The sequence below is a fragment of the Mobula birostris genome, chromosome 1, assembly GCF_030028105.1.
Source record: "Mobula birostris isolate sMobBir1 chromosome 1, sMobBir1.hap1, whole genome shotgun sequence".
Taxonomy (NCBI): Eukaryota; Metazoa; Chordata; class Chondrichthyes; order Myliobatiformes; family Myliobatidae; genus Mobula; species Mobula birostris.
The window spans coordinates 6,371,644-6,398,821 of record NC_092370.1 but is presented as its reverse complement, the minus strand read 5'-3'; the positions used below and the strand labels follow the sequence as shown (position 1 = coordinate 6,398,821).

General features: G+C 43.4%; 1 protein-coding gene across 4 annotated transcripts in view; it reads left to right on the top strand.

Annotated features, from left to right (window-relative positions):
• Positions 1–27,178, top strand: part of enpp2 (ectonucleotide pyrophosphatase/phosphodiesterase 2) — a 166,614-nt gene that overhangs the window by 18,771 nt on the left and 120,665 nt on the right. For 3 of the 4 annotated variants that reach the window (XM_072251952.1, XM_072251951.1, XM_072251939.1), the window contains exons 1-2: positions 25,838–26,293; positions 26,459–26,555. In XM_072251952.1, the coding sequence (XP_072108053.1) occupies positions 26,261–26,293; positions 26,459–26,555 (130 nt within the window). In that variant the 5' untranslated portion in view covers positions 25,838–26,260. Of the gene's footprint in view, positions 1–25,837; positions 26,294–26,458; positions 26,556–27,178 lie in introns of those variants that run through there. The other variant, XM_072251946.1, reaches the window with a different exon arrangement.

Genomic DNA, 27,178 nt, shown 5'->3' with positions numbered 1-27,178 from the left:
GTACTCAACCTCATCTCCCTTGCTGATGCATCCAACTATGGCAGAGTCATCTGAAAACTTCTGAAGATGACAAGACTCTGTGCAGTAGTTGAAGTCCTAAGGTGTAAATGGTGAAGAGAAAGGGAGACAAGACTGTGGAGCCCCAGTGCTGCTGATCACTCTGTCGGACACACAGTGTTGCAAGCACGTGTACTGTGGTCTGCCTGTCAGGTAATCAAGAATCCATGACACCAGGAAAGCATCCACCTGCATCGCTGTCAGCTTCTCCCCCAGCAGAGCAGGGTGGATGGTGTTGAATGCACTGGAGAAGTAAAAAAACATGACCCTCACAGTGCTCGCTGGCTTGTCCAAGTGGGCGTAGACACGGTTCAGCAGGTAGACGATGGCATCCTCAACTCCTAGTCGGGGCTGGTAGGCGAACTGGAGGGGATCTAAGTGTGGCCTGACCATAGGCTGGAGCAGCTCCAGAACAAGTCTCTCCAGGGTCTTCATGTAGTCATTGAGGCCACTGGGGCGCGGCGTTTTTGGCACAGGGACGAGGCAGGACGTCTTCCACAGCACAGGAACCCTCCAGAGCCTCAGGCTCATGTTGAATACATGGCGAAATACTCCACATAGCTGAGGGGCACAGGCTTTGAGCCTTTCATTCCTGGAATCATTCTTACCCTCTCCAATTTCAGTATACCTTTTCTAAAATAAGGAGCCCAAAACTGCACACAATACTCCAAGTGTGGTCTCATGAGTGCCTTACAGAGCCTCAACATCACATCCCTGCTCTTATATTCTATACCTCCAGAAATGAATGCCAACATTGCATTTGCCTTCTTCACCACTGACTCAACCTGGAGGTTAACCTTTAGGGTATCCTGCACAAGGACTCCCAAATCCCTTTGCATCTCTGCATTTTGAATTCTCCCCCCATCTAAATAATAGTCTGCCCATTTATTTCTTCCACCAAAATGCATGGCCATACACTTTCCAACATTGTATTTCATTTGCCACTTCTCTACCCATTCCACTAAACTATCTAAGACTCTCTGCAGGCTCTGTGTTTCCTCAGCATTACCCACTCTTCCACCCATCTTTGTAAATTTAGCCACAAATCCATTAATCCCATAGTCCAAATCATTGACATACAGTACATCATAAAAAGCAGCCGTCCCAACACCAACCCATGTAGAACTCCACTGGTAACTGGCAGCCAGCCAGAATAGGATCCCTTTATTCCCACTCTCTGTTTTCTGCCGATCAGCCAATGCTCCACCCTTGCTACTAACTCCCTTGTAACTCCATGGGCTCTTATCTTGCTAAGCAGCCTCATGTGCGGCACCTTGTCAAAGGCCTTCTGAAAATCCAAGCACACCACATCTACTACATCTCTTTTGTCTACCCTGCTTGTAATTTCCTCAAAAAATTGCAGTAGGTTAGTCAAGCAGGATTTTCCTTTCAGGAAACCATGCTGACTTTGGTCTATCTTGTCATATGCCTCCAGGTATTCTGTAATCTTATCCCTAACAATCGATTCCAACAACTTCCCAACCACTGATGTCAGGCTAACAGGTCTGTAGTTTACTTTCTGCTGCCTCCCACCCTTCTTAAATAGCGGAGTAACATTTGCAATTTTCCAATCATCTGGTACAATGCCAGAATCTATCGATTCTTGAAAGATCATTGTTAATGCCTCTGCAATCTCTCCAGCTACTTCCTTCAGAACCCAAGGGTGCACTCCATCAGGTCCAGGAGATTTATCCACCCTCAGACCATTAAGCTTCCTGAGCACCTTCTCAGTTGTAATTTTCACTGCACATACTTCACTTCCCTGACACTCTTGAATGTCTGGTATACTGCAGATGTCTTCCACTGTGAAGACTGATGCAAAATATGCATTCAGTTCCTCTGCCATCTCTGCATCTCTCATTACAATATCTCCAGTGTCAGTTTCTATTGGTCCTATATCTACCCTCAACTCTCTTTTAACCTTTATATACTTAAAAAAGCTTTTAGTATCTTCTTTGATATTAGTTGCCAGCTTCCTTTGATAATTCATCTTTTCCTTCCTAATGACCTTCTTAATTTCCTCTATAAGTTTTTAAAAGCTTCCCAATCCTGTATCTTCCCACTAGCTTTGGCTTCCTTGTATGCCCTCTCTTTTGCTTTTACTTTGGCTCTGACTTCACTTGTCAGCTACAGAAGTGTCCTACTTCCATTCGACAATTTCTTCTTAGTTGGAATGTATCTGTCTTGCACTTCCCTCATTTTTCACAGAAACTCCAACCATTGCTGCTCTGTTGTCCTTCCTGCAAATGTCCCTTTCCAGTCAACTTCGGCCAGTTCCCCTCTCATGCCATTGTAATTTCCTTTATTCCACAGAAATACCAACACATTGGAATTTAGTTTCTCCTTCTCAGATTTCAAAGTGAACTCGATGATATTGTGATCACTGTTCCCGAAGGGTTCCTTAACCTTAAGCTCTCTTATCACCTCCGGATCATTGCACAACACCCAATCTAGCACAGCTGATCCCCTGGTGGGCTCAACAACAAGCTGTTATAAAAAGCCATCCCTTAGACATCCTACAAATTCTTTCTTGAGGTTCAGTACCAGCCTGGTTTTCGCAATCCAATTTCATGTTAAAATCCCCAATGATTACCATGACATTGCCCTTCTGACACGCCCTTTCTATCTCCTGCTGTAATTTGTAATCCACATCCCGGCTGCTGTTTGGAGGCCTGTATACAACTGCCATTAGGGTCCTTTTACCCCTGTCATTTCGTAACTCAACCCATAGAGACCCTACACCTTCCGATCCTATGTCATCTCTTTTTAATGATTTAATATTATTTCTTACACACAGGGCCACACCACCCCCTCTACCTACTATCCTATCTTTCCGATACACCGTATATCTTTGGACATTCAACTCCCAAAGGCAGCCATCCTTTAGCCAAGTTTCAGAAATGGCCACAATGTCATACTTGCCAATCTGTAGCTGAATTTCAAGATGCTCCATTTTACATCTTATGCTGTGTGCATTGAAATACCAACACTTTCAGTCCAGTATTTGTTGCTTTCTGTTTTAACTGCACCACACCTCTATTGCCCTGTAATTCATCCCACAGGCTGGGATTATGCTTCATCTCCTGTCTGATCTTTCTATCATTTCTGTTGCATGCTATGTTTGATTTCAATAGCAAATGTTGTGAAATTTGTTGTTATGCGGCATACATAATAAAAACTTAAGTACGACGGGTGATTGATAAGTTTGTAGCCTAAGGTAGAGGAGTCAATTTTAGAAAACCTAGCACATTTATTTTTCCTACATTTACACACTTAGTCCTGCGGTCATAGAGCAAACGGATCCCTTCTTTGTTGAAGTCGGCATCTTGGACCTCCAGAAGTGGTCCACAGCAGGGGTGATTGATAAGTTTGTGGCCTAAAGTAGAAGGAGATGAGGAGAAACTTCAAACTTTCTGCATTTTCACTCAAAGAGTTGAACTGCACATGCATGTAACGAGAGCTGTATAACTCATCTCCTTCTACCTTAGGCCACGAACTTATCAATCACCCCCTGTATATATAAAAGTTAAATTAAATAAATAATGCAAAAAAAGAGAAACAAGTGAGGTTGTGTACATGGGTTCAATGCTCATTCTGAAATCTGATGGCGGAGGGGAAGAAGCTGTTCCTGAATTGATGAGTGTGTGGCTTCAGGCTCCTGTGCCTCCTCCCTGATGGTAACAGTGAGAAGAGGGCGCATCCTGGGTGATGGGGGTCCTTAATGACAGCAGTAGCTGCAAGGCTGGGATTCAATCCCTGCCTCTGTCCATGGGGAGCTTGTACATTTTCCCCATGACCGTCTGGGTGCTCCCATTTCCACCCACATTCCAAAAATGTTTTGGATCCTAAAAATTTTGGGAATACAGTTGGTAGGTTGTGGGCATGCTAGACTAGTGCTGGAAGCATGATGACACTGTCCCCAGGACATCCTCAGACGCTGCTGGCTGTTGACAAAAATAATCCGTTTCACTCTACGTTCTGATGTACTGTACATGTGATAAATAAGGCTACGATTATCTTTATTCCTTGAAATGAAGTTTACAATAGCTTTGCATATATATTTTAATTAAAAACACAATGTACATCCACAACATCATGGTGGTTCCATAATAATGGACTGAGGAGAATTAGGTGATTCGGCCCATCGAGTCTGCTCCACCATTCCATCATGGTCAATTTATTATCTCTCTCAAACTCATTCTCCTGACCTCTCCCTGTAACCTTTGACACCCTGATTAACCAAGGACCTATCAATCTCTGCTTTAAACATACCCAATGACTTGGCCTCCGCAGTCAACTGTGGCAATGAATTCAACAGATTCACCACCATCTGGATAAAGATTCATCATCTCTGTACTAAAGGGATGTCCTTGTACTTCAAAGCGGTGCCTCTGGTTTTAGACTCCCTCAGGAGCGGAAACATCCTCTCCATGTCCACTCTATCTAAGCCTTTCAATATTTGATAGCTTTCAATGAGATTCCTCTTACACACATGCATTTCCTCCGGGTGCTCTGGTTTCCTCCCACAGTCCAAAGACTTACTGGTTGGTAGGTTAATTGGTCGTAATTAATTGTCCTGTGATTAGACTAGGGTTAAATCTAGGGTTGTTAGCAGGGCTGCCAGAGGTGCTGGAAGTGCTTATTCTATGCTAAATAAATTTTAAAAATCTTAAATTTGACCTTGCTACACACATCAAAGTTGCTGGTGAACGCAGCAGGCCAGGTAGCATCTCTAGGAAGAGATGTTTTGGGCCGAGACCCTTTGTCAGGACTAACTGAAAGAAGAGCTAGTAAGGGATTTGAAAGTGGGAGGGGGAGGGGAAGACAGGAGGGGGAGGGATGGAGCCAAGAGCTGGACAGGTGATTGGCAAAGGGATATGAGAGGATCATGGGACAGGAGGCCCAGGGAGAAGGAAAACTGGGGGGGAAACCCAGAGGATGGGCATGAGGTATAGTCAGAGGGACAGAGGGAGAAAAAGGAGAGAGAGAAAAAGAATGTGTGTATATAAATAAATAACGGAAAGGGTACGAGGGGGAGGTAGGGCATTAGTGGAAGTTTGCAAAGTCAATGTTTGCCCTTGCTGTTCTGTTTTTAAGATGTTAAAGATGGGGATACAATGGGGTTGTTAAATTTGCCCTTGCTGTTCTGTTTTTCAGATTTAAAGATGGGGATACAATGGGGTTGTTAAATTTGCCCTTGCTGTTCTGTTTTTCAGATTTAAAGATGGGGATACAATGGGGTTGTTAAATTTGCCCTTGCTGTTCTGCTTTTCAGATTTAAAGATGGGGATACAATGGGGTTGTTAAATTTGCCCTTGCTGTTCTGTTTTTCAGATTTAAAGATGGGGATACAATGGGGTTGTTAAATTTGCCCTTGCTGTTCTGCTTTTCAGATTTAAAGATGGGGATACAATGGGGTTGTTAAATTTGCCCTTGCTGTTCTGCTTTTCAGATACTAAAGGTGGGGATACAATGGGGTTGATGGAGAGTTTCTCGAGGAATCGGTTCTGGCATGGCGACGGTAAAAAAGCAACTGGGAATGTGTAGAGGTCAGAATTGTGGAAGTAGAAACCACCTTGTACAAAACCTTCGGCCTAAATCCAGGTTTTGAAAGCCTCCCAAATTCAACTGCTTGTCCCTCCCCAAAGCGAATCATGAGCGTCCATGCCTTGCACTTGGGCAAATGCAATAAATGTTTTTCAAAAAGTGTTTGATTCAGTATATGTTTACTTATAAAGCACTTACAAATAACACTCTAAATGACCTTGGATATACACAAAGCTCTGTGTTAACTCGGTGTAATATGAATATATCTGTACTGCGAATGCCACTCTGTCGCAGACTGTACATCTACTGTGTGCTTTTGGAAAGTTTTCTTTTAACAGAGCCATTAACTTACTGATTTGCCTCAAATTTTTATAAACACAAGAATCTTATTTTCCCTGTACTATAATACCCAAGCCATAATATCATGAATTGCGGATCATTCAGGAGGCTGAAGGTTTGATAGACAGGACATACAGAGAGGCAGTTAATCCCAAGGCGCAGGGCAGAGGTAATTGGGGAGGGGGAAGGGGATAGGCAGGCAGTGTAGATTACCTCTCTGGTCGCTCCCCTCCACAACTGGTATACCTCTTTGGATACTGTTGGTGTGATGACCGAGCAGTGAAAAGCCATAGTGATCAAGTCTCTGGCAGAGAGTATGGTTCTGTAGCTCAGAAGAGAAGGGGAGAGAGGAGACGAGCTGTAGCCTCACGGGATTCATTGGCTAGGGGAGCAGACAGGAAGTTCTGTGGATGAGAGTGGGTTTCCGGATGGTATGTTGCCTGCAAGGGGCTGGCGTCAGCATTCTCAAGTGGGAGGGTGAGCAACCAGAGGTCACGGTTCATGTCGGTACCAAGGTAAGTGTCGGAAGGGTGACCAGGTGCTGCAAAGTGAGTTCAGGGAGTTAGCTGCTAAAGGCAGGACCACCAGGGTTGTGATCTCAGGATTGCTACCCGTGCCACGTGCCAGTGAGGCCAGAACTAGGAAGATTATACAGTTCAACGTCTGGGTAAGGAGTTGGTGTAAAGGGGAGGGCTTCAGATTTTTGGATCATTGGGCTCTCTTCGAGGGAAGATGGGACCTGTACGGAAGGGACGGAAGCTGGTAGGGGACTAATATCCTAGTGGGAAGGTTTGCTAGTGCATGAGGGGTGGGTGATTAAACTAGAGTTGCAGGGGGATGGGAACCAGAGCACCAGAACAGATACATGAGGAATTCTGCAGATGCTGGAAATTCAAGCAACACACATCAAAGTTGCTGGTGAACGCAGCAGGCCAGGCAGCATCTCTAGGAAGAGGTACAGTCGACGTTTCGGGCCAAGACCCTTCGTCAGGACTAACTGAAGGAAGAGCTAGTAAGAGATTTGAAAGTGAGAGGGGGAGGGGGAGATCCAAAATGATAGGAGAAGACGGGAGGGGGAGGGATGGAGCCGAGAGCTGGACAGATGATTGGCGAGTCTGAGTCAAAATGTGGTCGAAAAGTTGAAGAGTCCTTACTCTTAATAATTTCTCCACAGGCAGGAACGACTTCCTATGACGCTCTGTGTTGCACCTCGGTGGAATGAGTCTCTGGCTGAATGTACTCCTGTGCCCAACCAGTACATTATGTAGTGGATGGGAGACATTGTCCAAGATGGCATGCAAACATATAAACACAAGAATCTTACTTTCCCTGTACTATAATATCCAAACCATAATATCATGAACTTTGGATCATTCAAGTGGCTGAGGGATTGATAGACAGGACATACAGAGAGGTTCCAGGGTTCTATTGCTTTAGATGTGATAGAGCAGGAGGGATTTAAGTGGGGGAGGTGGTGTTACTAGTCAGGAAATATGTCATGGCAGTGCTCAGACAGGAAAGACAGGAGAGCTCGCCGACTGAGGTTATATGGGTAGAAGTGAGAAATAAGGAAGGTATGACCATGTTAATGGGGGTATCTCATAGGCCACCCAACAGTCCTAGGGATTTAGAGGAACAAATTTGTAGGGATATTGCAGACCGTTGCAAAAAACATAAGAATCAGAATCAGAATCAGGTTTATTATCCCGGCATGTGACGTGAAATTTGTTAACTTAGCAGCGGCAGTTCAATGCCATACATAAAGTAGCAGAGAAAAAAATAATAATAAACAAACAAGTAAATCAATTACATATATTGAGTAGATTTTAAAAATGTGCAAAAATGGAAATATTGTATATTAAAAAAAGTGAGGTAGTGTCCAAAGATTCAATGTCCATTTCGGAATCGGATGGCAGAGGGGAAGAAGCTATTCCTGAATCGCTGAGTGTGTGCTTTTAGGCTTCTGTACCTCCTACCTGATGGTAACAGTGAGAAAAGGGCATGTCCTGGGTGCTGGAGGTCCTTAATAATGGACGCTGCCTTTCTGAGACACCACTCCCTGAAGATGTCCTGGGCTAGTAGGCTAGTGCCCAAGATGGAGCTGACTCAAGTTACAATCTTCTTTTGGTCCTGTGAGGTAGCTCCTCCATACCAGACAGTGATGCAGCCTGTCAGAATGCTCTCCACAGTACAACTATAGAAGTTTTTGGGTGTATTTGTTGACATGCCAAATCTCTTCAAACTCCTGTTAAAGTATAGCCACTGTCTTGCCTTCTTTATAACTACATCAATATGTTGGGACCAGGTTAGATCCCCAGCGATCTTGACACCCAGGAACTTGAAACTGCTCACTCTCTCCACTTCTGATCCCTCTATGAGGATTGGTATGTGTTCCTTCGTCTTACCCTTCCTGAAGTCCACAATCAGCTCTTTCGTCTTACTGACGTTGAATGCCAGGTCGTTGCTGTGGCACCACTCCACTAGTTGGCATATCTCACTCCTGTATGCCCTCTCATCACCACCTGAGATTCTACCAACAATGTTTGTATTGTCAGCAAATTTATAGATGGCATTTGAGCTATGCCTAGCCACACAGTAATGTGTATATAGAGTAGAGCAGTGGGCTAAGCACACAGCCCAGAGGTTGATCGTCAGCGAGGAGGATATCTGCACAGATTGTGGTCTTCCGGTTAGGAAGTTGAGGATCCAATTGCAGAGGGAGGTACAGAGGCTCAGGTTCTGCACTTGTCAATCAGGATTGTGAGAAAGATGGTACTAAAGCTGAGCTATCGTCAATGAACAGCATCCTGATGTAGGTGTTTGTGTTGTCCAGGTGGTCTAAAGTCACCTTTAACTTTTAACTTTCCACATATTGACTGGGACTCCCATACTTAATAAGGGCTGGAGTGGATAGAGTTTGTCAAATGTGTTAAAGAAAGTTTCCTTAATCAGTACGTAGAGGTCCCAACTAGAGAGAGTGGGATACTGGATCTTCTATTAGGGAGTGAGACAGGGCAGATGACAGAAATGTGCATAGGGGAACACTTTGCACTTCGTAATTATAACGCCATGAGTTTCAAAGTAAAAATGGAAAAAGATAGGTCTGGTCCTTGGGTTGATATTCTAAATCGGAGAAAGACCAACTTTGATGGTATTAGAAAAGATCTGGTGTGTGGATTGGGACAGGTTGTTTTCCGGCAAAGGTATACTTGGTAAGCGGGAGGCCTTCAAAGGTAAATTTTTGAGAGTACAAAGCTTGTATGTGCCTGTCAGAATAAAAGCCAAGGATCACAAACAAAATGCTGGAGGAACAGGCCAGGCAGCATCTATGGAAAAAAGCGCAGTTGATGTTTTGGGCCGAGATCCTTTGGCAGGACTGCTCCCTGACCTGCTGAGTTCCTCCAGCATTTTGTGTGGGTTGCTCGGATTTCCAGCACCTGCAGATTTCTTTTGATGGTGAAAAGGCAAGGATAACAGGTTTACAGAACTTTGGTTTTTGAAAGATATTGAGGCCCTGGTTAAGAAAATGTAGGAGGTGCAAAGCAAGTCTAGGCAGGCAGGAGCAAGTGAGGTACTTGAGGAGTTTAAGAAATGCAAGAGAACATTTAAGAAGAAAATCAAGAGGGCTAAAAGAAGGCTTGAGGCTGCTCTAGCAGATGAAGTGAATGAGAATCCCAAGGTCTCCTACAAATATATTAAGAGCAAAAGGATTGCAAAGGACAAAATTGGTCCTCTGGAAGATCAGAGTGGTCATCTATGCAATGGAACCAAAGGAGATGGGGGAGATCTTAAATGGAGCTTTTGCATCTGTATTCACTTGGGATATTGACACAGAGTCTACAGATAAAGCAGCAGTGACATCATGGACCCTAGAGATTACAGAGGAAGAGGTGCTTGCTGTCTTGAGGCAGATTAGGGAGGCCTGACATGGTGTTCCTTCGGACCCTGTGAGATGCTAGTGCAGAAATTGCAGGGGCACTGGCAGAGATTTTTTAAATGTCCTTAGCCATGCCATGGGTGAGGTGCTGGAGAATTGGACGATAACTAATGTTGTTCAATTGTTAGAAATATAGAGGGCTATGCGGTAGGGAAATTCTAGGCAGCTTCTAGCGTAGGTTACATGGTCAGCAAAACATTGTGGGCCGAAGGGCCTGTAATGTGCTGTAGATTTCTATGCTTCTACGTTTAAGAAAGGCAATAAGAATAAGCCAGAAAGTTATAGGCTGGTGATCCTGACATCAAGAGTGGGAAAGTTATTTGGGGTATTCTAAGTTACTAGAGATATAAATATTTGGATAGACAAGCACGGACAAGGAGTAGTTAACACAGCTTTGTGCCTGGTAGGTCATGTCTAATTTATCTTATATAGCCTTTAGAGGAAGTTACCAGGAAAGTTGAAGAAGTCAAGGCAGTGGATGTTGTCTACAGAGTCATTAGCAAGGCCTTTGATAAGGTCCCGTGTGGGAGGTTGGTCAAGAAGATTCAGTTGTTTGGCATTCAAGATGAGGTCATAAATTGGATCAGACATTGGCTTTGCGGGAGAAGCCAGAGGGAGGTGTTAAATGGTTTCCTCTTTGAGAGGGAGAAGCTAAAAACAAATATATCAGTCTTTCATTGGAGTAATGGGTATTACAGAGGCTTGAGAGAGGAGGTTGCCAAAGGGGATACTAAAAGGGATGACAGTAGAGCAATAATGGCTGGAGTTTTTGGGGGCAGTTTTCAATGTGCAGTATAGATGCTACATCCCAAAGAAGAAGTATTCTAAAGGCAGGCTGACAAGGGAAGTCAAAGCCAACATAAAAGCAAAATCGAGGGCGTATAACAGAGCAAAAATTTGTTGGAAGTTAGAGACTGGGAAGGTTTTAAAAACAAACAGAAGGCAACTAAAAAAAAGCCATAAGGAGGGAAAAGATGAAATATGAAGATAAGCTAGCTAACAATATCAAAGAGGATACCAAAAGTTTTGTCAGATTTATAAAGTGTAAAAGAAAGGCAAGAGTAGATATTGAACCACTGGAAAATTACGCTGTAGAGGTAGTACTGGGGCACAAAGAAATAGTGGATGAACTGATTAAGTATTTTGCATCAGTCTTCATGATGGAAGACACTAGCAGTATGTCAGAGGTTCAAGACTGTCGGAGGGCAGAAGTGAGTGCATTTGCTATTATTAGGGAGAAGGTACTTGGGGAAACTGAAAGGTCTGAAGATAGATAATACACCTGGACCAGATGGACTACACCCCAGGGTTCTGAAAGAGGTGGCTGAAGAGATCATGGAGGCTTTAATAATGATCTTTCAAGAATCACTAGATTCCAGAATGGTTCCAGAAGACTGGAGTATTGAAAATGTCACTTCACTCTTTAAGAAGGGAGGGACGCACGAGAAAGAAAATAAAAGGCCAGTTAGCCTAACCTCAATGGTTGGGAAGATGTTGGAGTCAAATATTAAGCCTAAGGTCTCAGGGTACTTGGAGGCACATGATAAAATAGGCTGTAGTCAGCATGGTTTCCTCAAGGGAAAATCTTACCCGACAAATCTGTTAGAATTCTTTGAGGAAGTAACAGGCGGATAGACAAGGGAGATTTGGTGGATGTTGTGTACTTGGATTTTCAGAAGGTGTCACATATGAGGGGGCTTAGCAAGACAAGAGCCCATGGTGTTACAGGAAAGATACTGGCAATGGATAGAACATTGGGTAATTGGCAAGAGGCTGAGAGAGGGAATAAAGGGAGCCTTTTTAGATTAGATACTGGTGTTCTGTAGGGGCAGTGTTGGAACTGTGTTGTATGCCAATGATTGAATGATGGAATTGATGGCTTTGTGGCCAAGTATGAGAATGATACAAAGATAGGTGATGGGGGGGGGGGTAGTGGAGAGTGTTGAGGAAGCAGGGAGTCTGCAGAAAGACTTTGACAGATTAGGAGAATAGATAAAAATAGTACATAGTGTTGGGAAGTGTATGGGCATACACTTTGGGAGAAGGAATAAAAGTATAGACTATTTTCTAAATGGGGAGAAAATTCAAAAATTATGGGTGTAAAGCAACTTGGGAGTCCCCGTGCAGGATTCCCTAAATGTCAACTGGTAGTTTAAGCCGGTGGTAAGGAAGGCAAATGCGAAAGGACTAGAATGTAAAAGCAAGGATGTAATGCTAATGCTATAGAAGGCACTGGCAAGGCCTCATTTGAAGTATTGTGGGCAGTTTTGGGCCCCTTATCGAAGAAAGGATGTGCTGACATTGGAGAGGGTTCAAAATCGGTTCATGAAAATGATTGTGGGAATGAAAGGCCTATCATAGGAGGAGATTTTGATGGCTGTAGGCCCATACTCACTGGAATTCAGATGAATGAGAGGGGATCTCATTGAATCCTATTGAACATTGAAAGACCTAGATAGATTGGGTGTGGAGAGGACTTTCCTATGGTGGGAGAGTCTAGGACAAGAGGACACGTCTGAATAGAGGATGTCCCCTTAGAAGAGATGAGTAATTTCTTCAGCCAGAGAGTAATCAATCTGTGGAATTCATTCCTACAGGCAGCTGTGGAGGCCAGGTCATTGGGTGTATTTAAGGTGGAAGTTGACAGATTCTTAATAAGTCAGAGCATGAAAAGTTACTGGGAGAAGGCAGGAGAATAGGTTTGAGCAGAAAATAGATCAGCCATGATGAAATGTCAGAGCAGCAGACTCGATGGGCCAAATGGCTTCATTGCTGCTATGTCTTATGGTCTGCCTGGAGGCCTGTGACTAATGGTGTATATGAATGATCTGGATGATAACGTGGTTAACTGGATCACCAAATTTGCAGATGACACCAAGATTGCAGGTATAGTGAACAGCGAGGAAAGCTATCAGAGCTTGCAGCAGGATCTGAACCAACTGGAAAAATGGCAGATGGAATTTTATGCACATAGATGTGAGGTGTTGCACTTTGGGAGGATGAACCAGTGTAGGACTCACACAGTGAACTGCGGGGCACTGAGGAGTGTGGTAGAACAGAGGGATTTGGGAATACAAATCCATAATTCCATGGAAGTGGCATCACAGGGAGAAAAGATCACAAAGATAGTTTTTGACACATTGGACTTCATAAATCAACGTATTCAGTACAGGAGTTGGGATTTTATGTTGAGGTGTAAAACATTGGTGAGGCCTAATTTGGAGCATGGTGTCTAGTTTTGATCGTTTTCATCACCTACCTACAGGAAAGATGTAAACAAGGTTGAAAGAGTGCAGAGAAAATTTACAAGGATGTTACCAGGACTGGAGGACCTGAGTTATATGGAAAGATTAAATAGGTTAGAACTTTATTCCCCAGAGTGCAAGAGAATGCAGGGAGATTTGATAGAGGTATACAAAATTATGAGGAGTATAGATAGGGCAAGTGCAAGCAGGCATTTTCCACTGAGGTTGGGTGAGAATGTATTTGGAAGTCATGGGTTACGGGGGAAATGTGAAAAGTGTATTTCTTCACTCAGGGGGTCGGGTGAGTGTGGAACAAGCTGCCAGCAGAAGTGGTGGATGCAGGTTTAATTTCAACATTTAAGAGAAATTTGGCCAGGTGCATGGATGGGAGGGTATGGTCTGGGTGCAAGTCGATGGGACTAGGTAGATTAATGTTTTGGCATGGAGTAGATGGGCCGAAGAGCCTGTTTCTGTGCGATAGAGTTCTATGACTCTGTGTATCATTGTTATATTGACTTTGGAGGTCAATATTCTGTTTGAAATTGTTGATTACTATTTTGTTATTTGTTAGACAAGTTGAAGGTCAAGTCCACAGAACATAGAGCACAACAGCACAGTAAAGGCTCTTCAGCTTATGACATTGTGTTGACCTTTTAACCTACTCTAAAATCAATGTAATCCTTCCTTCCTACATAAACCTCCACTTTTCTATCCTTCATGTGTCTATCTAAAGGTTTCTTAAATTCCCCTAATGAGTCTGCCTCCACCACCAGCCCTGGCATGGTTTTCCACAGACACAACACTCTGTGTGAAAAAAATTACCTCCTACATCCTTCCTATACTTTCCTCCGATCACCTTATGTCCTAAACTTTTATATCACCTATAAAATTATGTACTAGCTATTTCTGTCCTGGGAAAAAGTCTCTGGCTCTCCACTTGATCTAAGCCTCTTGTCATCTCTTTCAAATCATCTCCTATCCTCCTACACTCCAGAGTGAAAAGCCCCAGCTCACTCAACCTATCCTCATAAAACATGCTCTTTAATCCTGGTAAATCTTCTCTGCAGCTTCTCTAAAACTTCGACATCCTTTTTACTATAAGGCAATTGGAACCGAACCCACCTCATGTGGTGTAACCGGGGTTTTATGGAGCTGCAACAATGCCTCGTGACTCTTGATCTCATTCCACCGACTAATGAAGGCCAACACACCACACTTTATACTTTATTGTCACCAAGCAATTGCTACTAGAACGTATAACCATCACAGCGATATTTGATTCTGCGCTTCACACTCCCTGGATTACAAATATTAAATATTAAAAATAGTTAAAATTAGTAAATATTAAAAAATTAAATTATAAATCATAAATATAATAGAAAAATGGAAAGTAAGGTAGTGCAAAAAAAACGAGAGGCAGGTCCGGATATTTGGAGGGTACGGCCCAGATCCGGGTCAGGATCCGTTCAGCAGTCTTATTACAGTTGGAAAGAAGCTGTTCCCAAATCTGGCTGTACGAGTCTTACGTCTTAACAACCCTATCCAGTCTGATACCTAAGCTGGTTTCAGAATCAGCGTTGGTTATATAAATATCGAAGCCCAGCTGAATTTGATTCCTATGGACTGTGCTCTACAGTTGCTTTTCAAATGTTCCACCCTTTTACATAATTTTCTTCACTAACTTATAAACATCTGAATTTTGTCCTCTAAGTTGTCTTGTCAGAAAGTGTTACCAATTTACATTGAGTTTTCGAATCCAAACCATTGATGTAAGTTAGAAAGAGAACTGACTCCAGTCTGGCTCCCTGGGGTACCCTGATCATTTTCTCTCCCCATTCATCACACTCTTCCAGTTTTCTGCCTTCTAGTCCTTGGCCAATCTCTTAGCCACCTTCCAAGATTTATCCTGAATCCCTGTAGATTTGACTTCATGAATAGAACATTGTCAAGTATTTTTAGTGATCTCGCATAGGACTTTCTGTAATGTTTCTGGCGAATACACAAATAAAAACCAGGAGAAAATTTCAGTTTTTTAAATTTATGTTAACTTTTGTTTTGGTGATTATGCAGACAACATCCATAATTATTCCTGCTAATCATTTCTATTGACCCAGGAGAGAAAATTCATTGTTCTTGTGGCTCCATGATCCTTTTTGAATGGGGAACAACATTAAGGTGTTCTCTTTGTTCTCAATTATTTTAGAAATATTCATGAAATCACCATCAGCATCTCCACACCTCTCCTTCATTCCTCCTAGTGATCTGACATAAATAACAGCTGTTACTTCTTTTTAAAAAAATATTTATTTGAATCCTGTTTGCCTTTTAGTTATTATGAAGTAATTAATTCTGCTTATTTTTGAGTGGGGGTCATTTTATTCGTAGTTTCCATTATGAATATTTGGAGCTATCACTGTTTGCAACATTAAATGTTTGATGCCAGTTTATAACTTACAGTATGTGGCTTTTTAATCTTCTTAGAACACTATCTTACTATTGAGTAGCTGACAGAAGTATTACTCTTATCTTTTGCCATAACAAACTTGTTTCTCAAGGGCAACACACACACACACACACACACACACACACACACACACACACACACAAATGCTGGAGGAACTCAGCAGATCAGGCAGCATCAATGGAAATGAATAAACAGTCAATGTTTCGGGCTCAGAAACTTCCTCAGGGCTGGAAAGGAAGGGGGAAGATACCAGAATAAAAAGGTGGGGGGGATACTTAAAAGGTGAGAGGTGAAGCCAGGTGGATGGGAAAGATAACGGGCTGGAGAAGGAGGAATCTGATAGGAGAGGAAACTGGACCATGGAAGAAGAGGGGCACCAGGGGAAGGTAATAAGCAGCTGAGAACAAGAGTTAAGAAGCCAGAGTAGGAAATAGAAGAGGAGTGAAGGGGGAGGGATTTATTTTTTTTACCAGGAGGAGAAATCGATGCCATCAGGTTGGAGGCCACACAGACAAAATATGAGGTGCTGTTCCTCCACCAGGAGTGGCAGAAGAGGCCATGGACCAACATGTCATCACGAGAGTGGGGATAGCAATTAAAATAGTTGACTACTGGGAAGTTCCGCATTTGACAGATGAGGCGGAGGTCCTTGATAAAGCGGTCCCCCGACGTAGAGGTTGCCTCATCTGCCAATTGGGCAAGACCTCCCTTTGTCCAATTGACTCCATTATTGGCCCAGGGTCAGACACCCTGAGCCAATAGACTGGTCCTGGACTTTTTTCCATCTGGCATAGTTTGCATTTTGTTGTTTGATTGTTTGTGGTTTTTGTATTGCTATATTTATGCTCTATTCTTGGTTGGTGCGGTTGTAACAAAACCCAATTTTGTTTCGGGATCAATAAAGTATATCTATCTATCTATCATTGTGCTTTTTAACGTACCTGCATTCACCCCGAAACATGTATTCCAGTTTCTCTTTATTAGTTCTGTATGGGCCATTCCATTTTGGTTTATTCCCTACCATAGATGCTGCCTGACCTGCTGAGTTCCTCCAGCATTTTGTGTGCATTAACTGCAAAGTGCAATCTCTGGTTTTTGACCAGCACCATCAGCAGGTTCAAATATTAGATAGAGTGAACGAACATGTGACTGAAGCCATAGTGTAGGACTCTAAAGGAATTAGGAACATGTCAATATCCTCTCGGGCAGTGCTGTTGGAGAGCGTTCAGACTAGTTTCTCGGGTTGGTGGATGGAATAAAATGAAAGAAAAGCAACCTGACCATAGGGATTGAGGTGACAGGGTATTTAGGAAGGAAAAGTCGATTGGCAATGATAAGTAGACTGTCTGGAAGAAGCACAGCATTCAAACAGAAGATGGTTGGAGAAAGTAATAATAATGAGGAGAACTAAAGGTGAATAAAACCCAGAAAGAAACGGAAAGGAGAGTTCACTCTAAATTAGATCAGCCTGTGAGGATCTCACTGCAGTGAAATTGGAAACGCAATAACGGCCGTCTGAGATAGTTGAACTAGAGGACTTAGATCTAAACAGCACAGTACAGGCGCCCCGACTCACAATGCTGTGCCCACCTTTTAACCTACTCTAAGATCAATCCAACCCTTCCCCCCTCACATAGCCCTCCATTTTTCTATCATCCACATGCCTACCCAAGAGTTTCTTAAATGTCCCTTATGTATCTGCCTTTATCACCACCCCCGGCAGGGTGTTTCACTCACCCACCACTCCATGTCTAAATAAACTTACTTCTGACATCCCCCTATACTTTTCCCCAAACACCTTAAAATTATGCCCCTCATAGTCTGTGTCTGTCCAGTCGATCTACGTCTCATTATGTTGTACAGCTCTACAAAGTCACCTCTCATCCTGCTTTGCTCCAGATAGAAAAGCCCAAGCTCACTCATGCTCTGTTCATTAGACATGCTCTCCAATCTGGGCAGCATCCTGGTAAATCTCCTCTGCACCCTCTCTAAAGTTCCATTGTGCCTATAATGAGCTGACCAGAACTGAACACACTCCAAGTGTGGTCTAAACAGGGTTTTATAGACCTGAAGCATCGCAGGGAACTATTCAACAGACAGCCAGAGAGGCTGTCACAGGGAGGCCTCTGCACTTTGGGTGATCTCTCTCTCAACGGTGAGAGAGAGTTTGCTGCCAATTCTTGAGTTGGGGAACTCGAAATAAAAAGCAATGCTTCAGACTGTGACCATAACATTGAAACAGTAACCATCTGTCTCCCCTCTCACTGTGAAAGAAGCAACATCTGTCTCTCCCTTGCTGCCTGTGGGACGTTGAATTGTTGGAATTAAGTTAGTTTTTGATTGACTGTAGACCATGGTCTCTCTTTGGGCGCTTTGCTCTTGCTGGCATGGTGGGTGGTGGAAATGCTGATGCTTTATGCTAGAATAAATGGGGGGAGGATTGATACTGCTTATGCGTGGGAGTGGGCAGGGGACTTTGGGGTTCTTACTTTTTTTTCCCCTGTCATTCATTCTTTGAGGGTTTTATTCTGTTTTGAGGATGTCTGCAGAGTGTAAAAATTTCAGGCTGTATTTTGTATATATTCTCTGATAGTAAAATGGAACCCTTGAACCTCACAGATCTTGTACTCAATCCCCAACTAATGAAGCCCAACACCATCTTCTTAACCACGTTATCATCTGGCATGGCAACTTTAAGATTTCTATTGATATGGACCCCAAGACCTAACTGTTCCTCCACACAGCTAAAAACTCTGCCATAAACCCTGTATTCTGCCTTCCATTGTGATCTTCCAAAGAGAATAACTTTGCAGTTTTCTAATGAGCACATATATTATAGTGTAGTTGCAAAAACAAAAAATTGGCTTTAAAAGAGCAGGATATTAAATATTTCTGGATACAAATGGTTCAAAGATGGAAGAAAAAATGGAGGAAGGCCACTAGTATTTGATTAGGCGAATATTACTATACTGGTGACAGAGGATGTTATGGGTTGATTAAAAACAGCGTATTTGGTTTGAAATAAGCAAAGATGGAGGCAGTGTTAAATATAAAACAGAGCAGTTTTAGAAACATGGAAAACCTACAGCACAATACAGGCCCTTCAGCCCACAAAGCTGTGCCAAACATGTCCTTACCTGAGAAATTACCTAGGGTTACCCATAACCCTCTATTTTTGTAAGCTCCATGTACCTATCCAGGAGTCTCTTAAAAGACCCTATTGTATCTGCCTCCACCACCATTGCTGGCAGCCCATTCCACGCACTCACCACTCTCTGTGTAAAAAACTTACCCTTGACATCTCCTCTGTACCTGCTTCCAAGCACCTTAAAACTGTGCCCTCTCGTGCTAGCCATTTTGGACCCCTTTTCTAAGAAAGGATGTGCTGGCATTAGAGACAGTTCAGAGAAGATTCATAAGAATGATCCCACCAATGAGTGTTAATGTATAAAGAATGTTTGATAGCTCTGGGCCTGTACTCACTGGAGTTTAAAAGAATGAGGAGGGATCTCATTGAAACCTGTTGAATATTAAAACGCCTAGATAAAGTGGACACACAGAGGATGTTTCCAATAGCAGGAGAGTCTACTACAAGAAGGTGCAGACTCAGAATATAAGGATGTCCCTTTAGAACAGAGATGAGGAGGAATTTCTTTATCAAGAATGTGGTGAATCTGTGGAGTTCTTTGCCACAGACAGCTGTGGAGACCAAGTCACTGAGTACATTTAAGGTGGTTGTTGATAGGATCTTGATTAATAAGGCCATCAAAGGTTATGGGGGAGGAGACAGGAGAATGAGGCTGAGAAGGACAATAAATTAGCCATGATGGAATGGTGTAGAAGATTCAATGGACTGAATAGCCTAATTCTGCTCCTATGCCTTATAGTTATTCTTTGAATAGTCACCAACAAATGGGAGATATAGTGGAGCAAATATCCGTCAAAATTACACTTAAAGGCAAAGGCTATAGTACTTCAATTATTCTGCTGTAAACCATGATAGTAATAGTGTTAAGACAGAGATGTTTTTTTTTTAAAAAAAGGTGTCAAAGATAATTTTCCAAAGCTGTATTATTTTCTGATCAATAGACAAAGGATGTTTGGTTAAATCTGGTTCTGGGGAATGGCATGGTTCAAGTATTCCAAGTTCAGATTGGGGCACATTGAGGAGAATGATCATAACATCAGAAACTTCAGATCACCATCGGGAAAAAAAGAAAGAAAAAATCCATAATAAAAGTAATTAATTTGAGGAATACTAGTTTGATTAAGATCATAGTAACTTAATTATAGAGCACTTTTTATACGGATGATATAGTTCGAAGTACTTTACAAGGGGGTAAAGTGCAAACACAAAAATAAGTTCAAGTTTATTGTCATCTGATATAGATACTTTATTGATCTCAAAGGAAATTACAGTGTCACAGTAGCATTACAAGTGCACAGATATACAAATATTAGAAGTAAGGAAAAATGAAAAAAACAAGTTACCTCAAACAGTCTAATGGAGGTGGGGGGGTGGGGGGGTGGGGGGGGAGGTCCAACACTTCCCTGGCTGTAGGTTGACTCATTATAGAACCTAATAGCCGAGGGTAAGAATGACCTCATATGGCACTCTTTGGAGCAGCGCACTTGTCTTAGTCTATTACTAAAAGTGCTCCTCTGTTCAGCCAAGGCGGCATGCAGAGGGTGAGAAACGTTGTCCAAAATTGCCAGGACTATGCATTTATACAAGCAAATGAAACAATGTTTTTCCAGACCATGGTGTACTCATAAAAAGGTGTATCACACACAATAGATAGAACAAAAATATTACCTCAAATAAGTTAATAAGATACAATTCTGAATGCATGTCATGCCCAGCACAGGTAAACAGTAAACAGCTCACTGTCCTAATGACAAGACCTCAGCGGTGGCAGGGTATTCATTAGTCTCACAGCCTGAGGGAAGAAGCTGTTACCCAGTCTGGCAGCCCTAGTCTGAAAGCTCCTGTACCTCCTTCCTGATGGGAGTGGGTCAGAGAGATTGTTGAATAGGTGGTGATGATCTCAAAAATGCTATGGGTCCTTCATCTGCAAAACTCCCAGTAAATGTCACAAATGGTGGGCGTGTGGGGGGGGGGGGGTCCTCTCAGTTTAACTAACCTCTGCAGGGTCTTGACTCTGATGCCTTACAGTTTCCACACAATGAAGCAGCCAGGTAGTTCACTCTCTTGTAGAAAGCGGGTGGGGAAACCTACCCACCTCAACCTCCTCAAAGTGTGGACACTGCTGTGCCTTGTCGACAAGTGAGGAGATGTTGTGGGTCCAGGTTAGACTGTCCGTTATGTGCACACCAAGGAACTTTGTGCTCTTCACTCTCTGCACGGTCGTGCCATTGAGTGAATAAAAAATAAAAATAACAAAAATATTAGGCAAAAAGATGTCAACTAAAAGCAAGGTTAAATAGATTTTGAGCTGGTGTTTAAAAGTGTCAACTTAGTCTGCATCCCTTATAGTTTTAGGTATTGAGTTCCACAGATTAGGAGCGTAGTTCAAAAGGTATAAAAGTGGATCTTGTCTCAGTAAATTGGAACCAAATGTTGTCAGGAACTTGTAGAACAGTGATTTTCCTATTATTTACTGTTAAAGTAAACAAAGACTGTGCACAATAAGTACAGAGAGGCAATTACAAAGGGAGCAGACGGGAAATGAGAATTAAAATAATTTGAAATAAGGCAGCCTGGATAAATGATCAACTGCCAATATAAATAGGAACACTATAGGCATTTAACTCATAGTTCAAAGTAAATCTATTATCAAGGCACATACACGTCACCACATACAACCCTGAAATTCCTTTTCTTGTGGGCATACTCAAATCCATAATAGAATAATAACCATAATAGAATCAGAATTAGGTTTAGTATCACCAGCTTATATCATGAAATTTGTTATCTTTACTGCAGCAGTACAATGAAATACATGATAAATAAATAGAGAAAAAACTGAGTTACATTAAGTATATGTTAAGTTCACACAAGTAGTGCAAAAAAAAAACAGAAATAAAAAAGTATGAGGTGGTGTCCATTTAGGAATTGAATGGCAGAGGGGAAGAAGCTGTTCCTGAATCACTGAGTTTGTGCCTTCAGGCTTCTGTACCTCCTCCCGATGGTAACAGTGGGAAGAGGGCATGTCCTGGGTGGTGGAGAGCCTTAATGGTGGATGCCACCTTCTCAAGGCACCACTCCTTGAGGATGTCTTGGATACTATGGAGGCTGGGACCCGTGATAGAGCTGACTACTTGTACAAGTTTCCGCAACTTAATTCGATCTTGTGCATTTGTTCCCCGCGCCCCCCCCATACCAGACAGTGATGCAGCCAGTCAGAAAGCTCTCCGCTGTACATTTGTAGAAGTTTGACTGTTTTAGTTGACAAAGCAAATCTCTTCAACTTTTGAATGAAATCTAGCCGCTGTCTTGCCTTCTTTATAGTTGCATCAATATGTTGCTTTCAGGTTACGGCCTCAGATATATTGACACTAAGGAATTTGAAATTACTCTCTCCATTTCTGATGCCTCTATGAGGATTAGACCAAAAGACCATAAGACACAGGAGCGGAGTCAGGCCATTCGGCCCATTGAATCTGCTCCACCATTCAATCATGGCTGATCCTTTTCTCTATCTCCTCCTCAACCCCAGTTCCTGGCCTTCTCCCTGTAACCTTTGGTGCCATGTCCAATCAATCTCTGCCTTAAAAACACCCAGTGGCCTGGCCTCCACAGCTGCATGTGGCAACAAATTCACCACTCTTTGGCTAAAGAAATCTCTCTGCATCTCTGTTTTGAAAGAGCGCCCCTCTATCCTGAGGCTGTGCCCCCTTGCCCTAGACTCCCATCTACTCTGTCTAGGCCTTTCAACATTCGAAAGGTTTCAATGAGATCCCCCCTCATTTTTCTGAATTCCAGTGAGTACAGACCCAGAGCCATCAAACATTCCTTGTATGATAACCCTTTCATTCCTGGAATCATCCTAGGGAACCTCCTCTGGGCCCTCTCCAATGCCAGTGCTTCTTTTCTAAAATGAAGGACCCAAAGCTGTACATAATACTCAAGTTGAGACCTCAACAGCACTTTATAAAGCCTTATATTGACTGGTATGCCCTTGTCTCATCCTTTCTGAAGTCCACAATCAGCTCTTAGTCTTACTGATGTCGAGTGCAAGGTTGAATCAATGAAAGACTGCGCCAACTTGGGTGTTGAACCAGAGTGCAAAGGGCAAAAAACTGTGCCAATACAAACAGAAATAAATAATAAATAAGCAATAAATATTGAGAACATGAAAACGTGAAATGAGGAGACCTTGAAAATGAGTCCATAGGTTGTGGGAAGAGTTCAGTTATGGGGCGAGTGAAGTTATCCCCTCTGGTTGAGGAGCCTGATGATTCCTGAACTTGGTGGCGAGAGTCCTGAGGTTTCTGTACCTTCTTCCTGAAAGCAGCTGTGAGGAGAGAGTATGACCTGGCTGGTGCTGGTCCTTGACGATGGATGCTGCTTTCCTGCAACAGTGGTCAGTGTGGGGAGGGCTTAACCTGCGATGGAATAGCACACGAAGAGGTGAGGCCAACTGAACTTGGAAAAAAAAATTCAGAACTTGCATGTGGATGCTGAGAGCACTAAATGAGTACTTTGCATAGTGAGAGTGAAGGAAGAGATATTGGCATTCTAGTGTCGTGGTTAGCATAACTCTGTGACAGTAGCAGCAACCTGGGTTCCATTCTCGCCACTGTCTGTAAGGGGTTTGTACGTTCTCCCCGTGACCGCATGGGTTTCCTCCGGCTGCTCTAGTTCCAGCCGACATTCAAAAGTCATCCACATTGGTAGGTCACCCGGTCACAAGGGTGTAATTGGGTGCTGCGCATTCATTGGGTGGGAAGTGCATGTTACAATGCTGTCTATAGGTGAAATATTATACTGGATATAACAAAAAAAAACAATAATGCAGGGATGTTACAAAATTTGGCAAAGCTTCAAGTGGATAAGTCACCATGAAAGCATGGGTTGCATCTTAGGGAGGAGTCAGGAAGAGACTGTGGCGGGGGTGGGGGGGGGGGTGAGAGGGGGTAGTGCCAGAAAGCTGAGTAGATAATCTTACTACATTCTTTAATTAAAAAAAGAGGGAGTCATGAGAAGTCCAGCATTTACATGTCAGTCATTTTGACCTCAATTGTTGGAAAGCCTTTAGACATATTGTGCAGGACACGATTAATTGTTGGAAAGCCTTTAGAAATATTGTGCCGGATGTGATTAATACTCACCTGGAGGAAAACAGCAATGGTTTCGAACAGAACTGTAGAGACCCTTCAGCCTACAATCCTGTGGCAACCTTTTGGCATACTCCAAGATCAATCTAACCCTTCGCTCCTGCATAGGCCTCCATTTTCCTATCATTAATGTGCCTATCTAAGAGTCTCTTAACTGCCCCTAATGTATCTGCCCCTACCACCAGCCCTGGCAGTGTTCCATGCACCCATTACTGTTTCAAAGAACTTGCCCCCAACATCCTCCCTACACATTCTTCCAAACACCTTAAAATTATACCCCTTTCTATTAGCCACTTCCACCCTGGGAAAAAGTCTCTGGTTGTCCACTCGATCTATGCCTCTTATCTTGTACACCACCATCAAGTCACCTCTCATCCTCCTTTGCTACAGAGAAGAAAGCCCCAGCTCACTCAGCCCTCTAGTCCAGGAGGCATCCTGGTAAACCTCCACTGAACCCTCTCCAAAGCTTCCACACCCTCCCAGTGATGAGGTGACCAGGATATTCAGAGTGTGATCTAACCAGAGTTTTTAGAGCTGCAACATTACCTCACGGCTCTAACTCAGTAATCAATCTGATTCTGAAGGTTTAGAGGTCCCAGCAATAAAGAGTAAGAGTGTTATGAAGAAAATTTATTTATGCATAGTTATAATCTGGGATGCACAGAGGATGAGGTGGAGAGAGGTTAGTTTAAGGCTTTGTCCAGTGAAGAAATAAAATTCAATGGCCATGCAGAAAGGGCAGCTGGATGGATGGAGAACATCCGTCACATATGCACAATGGTTTCTAAAATTTCATCAATTATAAAGTTGTTACTTTTGTTAATACTGCTGCTAAATTGACGTGCAGTTTCTTGGAAATTGAGTATTGAATTTAAAGGTTGGAACTTCGTTCTGGTGAATGCGCACACTGTGATATTGGTTAGACACAATGATAAGCACGAGATTCTGCAGATGCTGGATATCCAGAGCAACACACACAAAATGTTGGAGGAACTCGGGTCAGGCAGCATCCGTGGAGGGGAAGAAACAGTCGACGTTTCGGGCTGAGACCTCTTATTAGGACTCAAATCAAAGCTTATTGCAAGTTATACTTGTATTAATACATTTAGAAAAGACAACGTCACGCTGGCATCAGTGTCGCGAACTGCAGATACAAAAGATCTTGGATCGTGGGCAAGCCGGTTGGACACAACTAAATTCTCAGAACAGAACTGTCAGCGCGGAAATTCTACCGAAGTTACAGAAGTTGCGGCTTTCTTGGAATAAAGTTGCCAAAGGTTCTTGACCTTTGATTTATTTGGAATTGGTCTACAATTGTTACATGTACTTGGCGCGATGAGCCTTCTACTCTCTAGAAATCCTGCTTCAAGGATGTGTCACCAACTGGTTAGTGCAAACTGTGATACAATTCTGAAGCAAGGCAAATGCGCTATAGTATAATTCTAAGAAATTTTGCCTTCCCCTGGCATGTGTTCTGCAGTGAACGCGGGTCGCCTCGTTCAAGTACAAACACAAGCGATTCTGCAGATGCTGGAAATCCAGAACAACACACACACAATACTGGTGGAATGCTGAGTGGAGGAATACACAAAATACTACAGCAGATCAGGCAGCACCCATGGACCTTTCAAACGCCCCCGGTCCGAAACGGTCCTTTTCCACAGACTCAGCCTGACCTGCCGAGTTCCTCCAGCATTTTGAGAGCGTGCGTTACAAGCACAAACAAGGGTGAAGGGAGGGGAGGGGAGGGGAGGGCGTTCTTATCGCTCAGGTATCCCAGAAGGGCCGCGGTGTGCCTCAGCAGAGGGCGTATGGAGAAGGGAAGCTCACCTCGGTGAGCTCAAGTGGCTGATGTTTACTGACCTGTGTGTGTGTGGCCGGCTGCCCTCAGCCCGGCAGATTGCGACAGGCTCTGTTTTGCCTGCTGCTGCTGTCGGTGGGCGGGGGGAATGGAGAGAGCAGCCAGACAGGAAGCCGGCACAATCCCGAACAAAACGGCGTTTTAAAAGAGACCCTGCAAACCGGGGGCAGCTGGACATCGCCCGGCTGCCGGCAGACAAAGAGCTCAGTCTTCGGCGCTCAAACAACATACCTTTGAAACACAACGGCGCCCAGCCGCTGAGATCCCGCCAAGGCACAAAAGATAACACGTGCCGGCCTTTTTCTCTTGATTGAAAGGGGGGTTTGCAAAAATACCACGACGTGGCAATTACTTTTTTCTCTCTCTCTCGTTGAACTTCAGGTGGAATCAGTTCGAAACAGCGAAAAAAAAAGTACTGCTGGTGAAAGATGTTAGAGTTAGACTGAGGGAAGGAGAGGGGGAGATTGTCAGCAACCCGAGCAGGTGGTGGGGGGTTAGCCGAGGCAGCCATGCGGAATAACACTGAACTGAAGTTGTCCCAGGTGAGTGTGAGGGAGTGCGCCAGGCCGCCGCTCCCCGCCACATGTGTGCGAGAACGAGAGAGGGGTGGTCAAGTGTTGAAATACTGAAAGAAAAGTTTACCAGAGCCTCAGACGGTTCTTGCCTGTCGAGTTCATTTCATTAAAGAAAGCCGATCTCGTTTGCAGATCCTCTCGCTGTTAACTTTCGTAGCCGGGGTGAACGTCTGTCAAGGGGCTGGCTTGCGTCGCTTGCAAAGATCAGGAGACTCGAACAACCGTGAAGGTACTATAACTTTTTGCTTATTTCCCGTCGCGTGGTTTACCAAGACGGAGGATGGTGTCAGCGCTGACTCTCATTTCCAATCGTTTGTCACGGTACAAATGTAACTCCGCTTTGGAACCCTTGCAGTTTATTCTGACCTTAATCAGCACCCTTCATTATGTCCCGATCACCGCGGCCACTGCAGTCGCAGACTTGCCTCTTAACTCGCATTCGCTACAGTGTGCCGCGAAGCCGTTAGGTGCTGTTAATCATTACCTGGTTTAGCACAGTAACGGTGATAAAATGATCATTATTATCACCGTTACTGTGCTAAACTGCGCAAATAATTAACTTGTTCTCCAATCGGTGAATAAACAAGCTTCAATAAACTCGCCGCAATCTACTCGAGTGCGGACGAAGATTTGGACTGAATTAAGGAATCAAAGGTTTAATTTCGTCCGCAGAGACGGTAATTAATCTAATAAAACGCGAGCAATTTAAGTTGGGTTATGGACGTTTAATAAACGAGGGGTTAATTGCAGTTCTTGTGTTATAACATGTTTGTCTGTTAGTGATTATGAGTGCCGCTTGGTGCCTGGTTCCAAAGACGGAACAACTTGCCTGGGACATGACTTACTGTACTT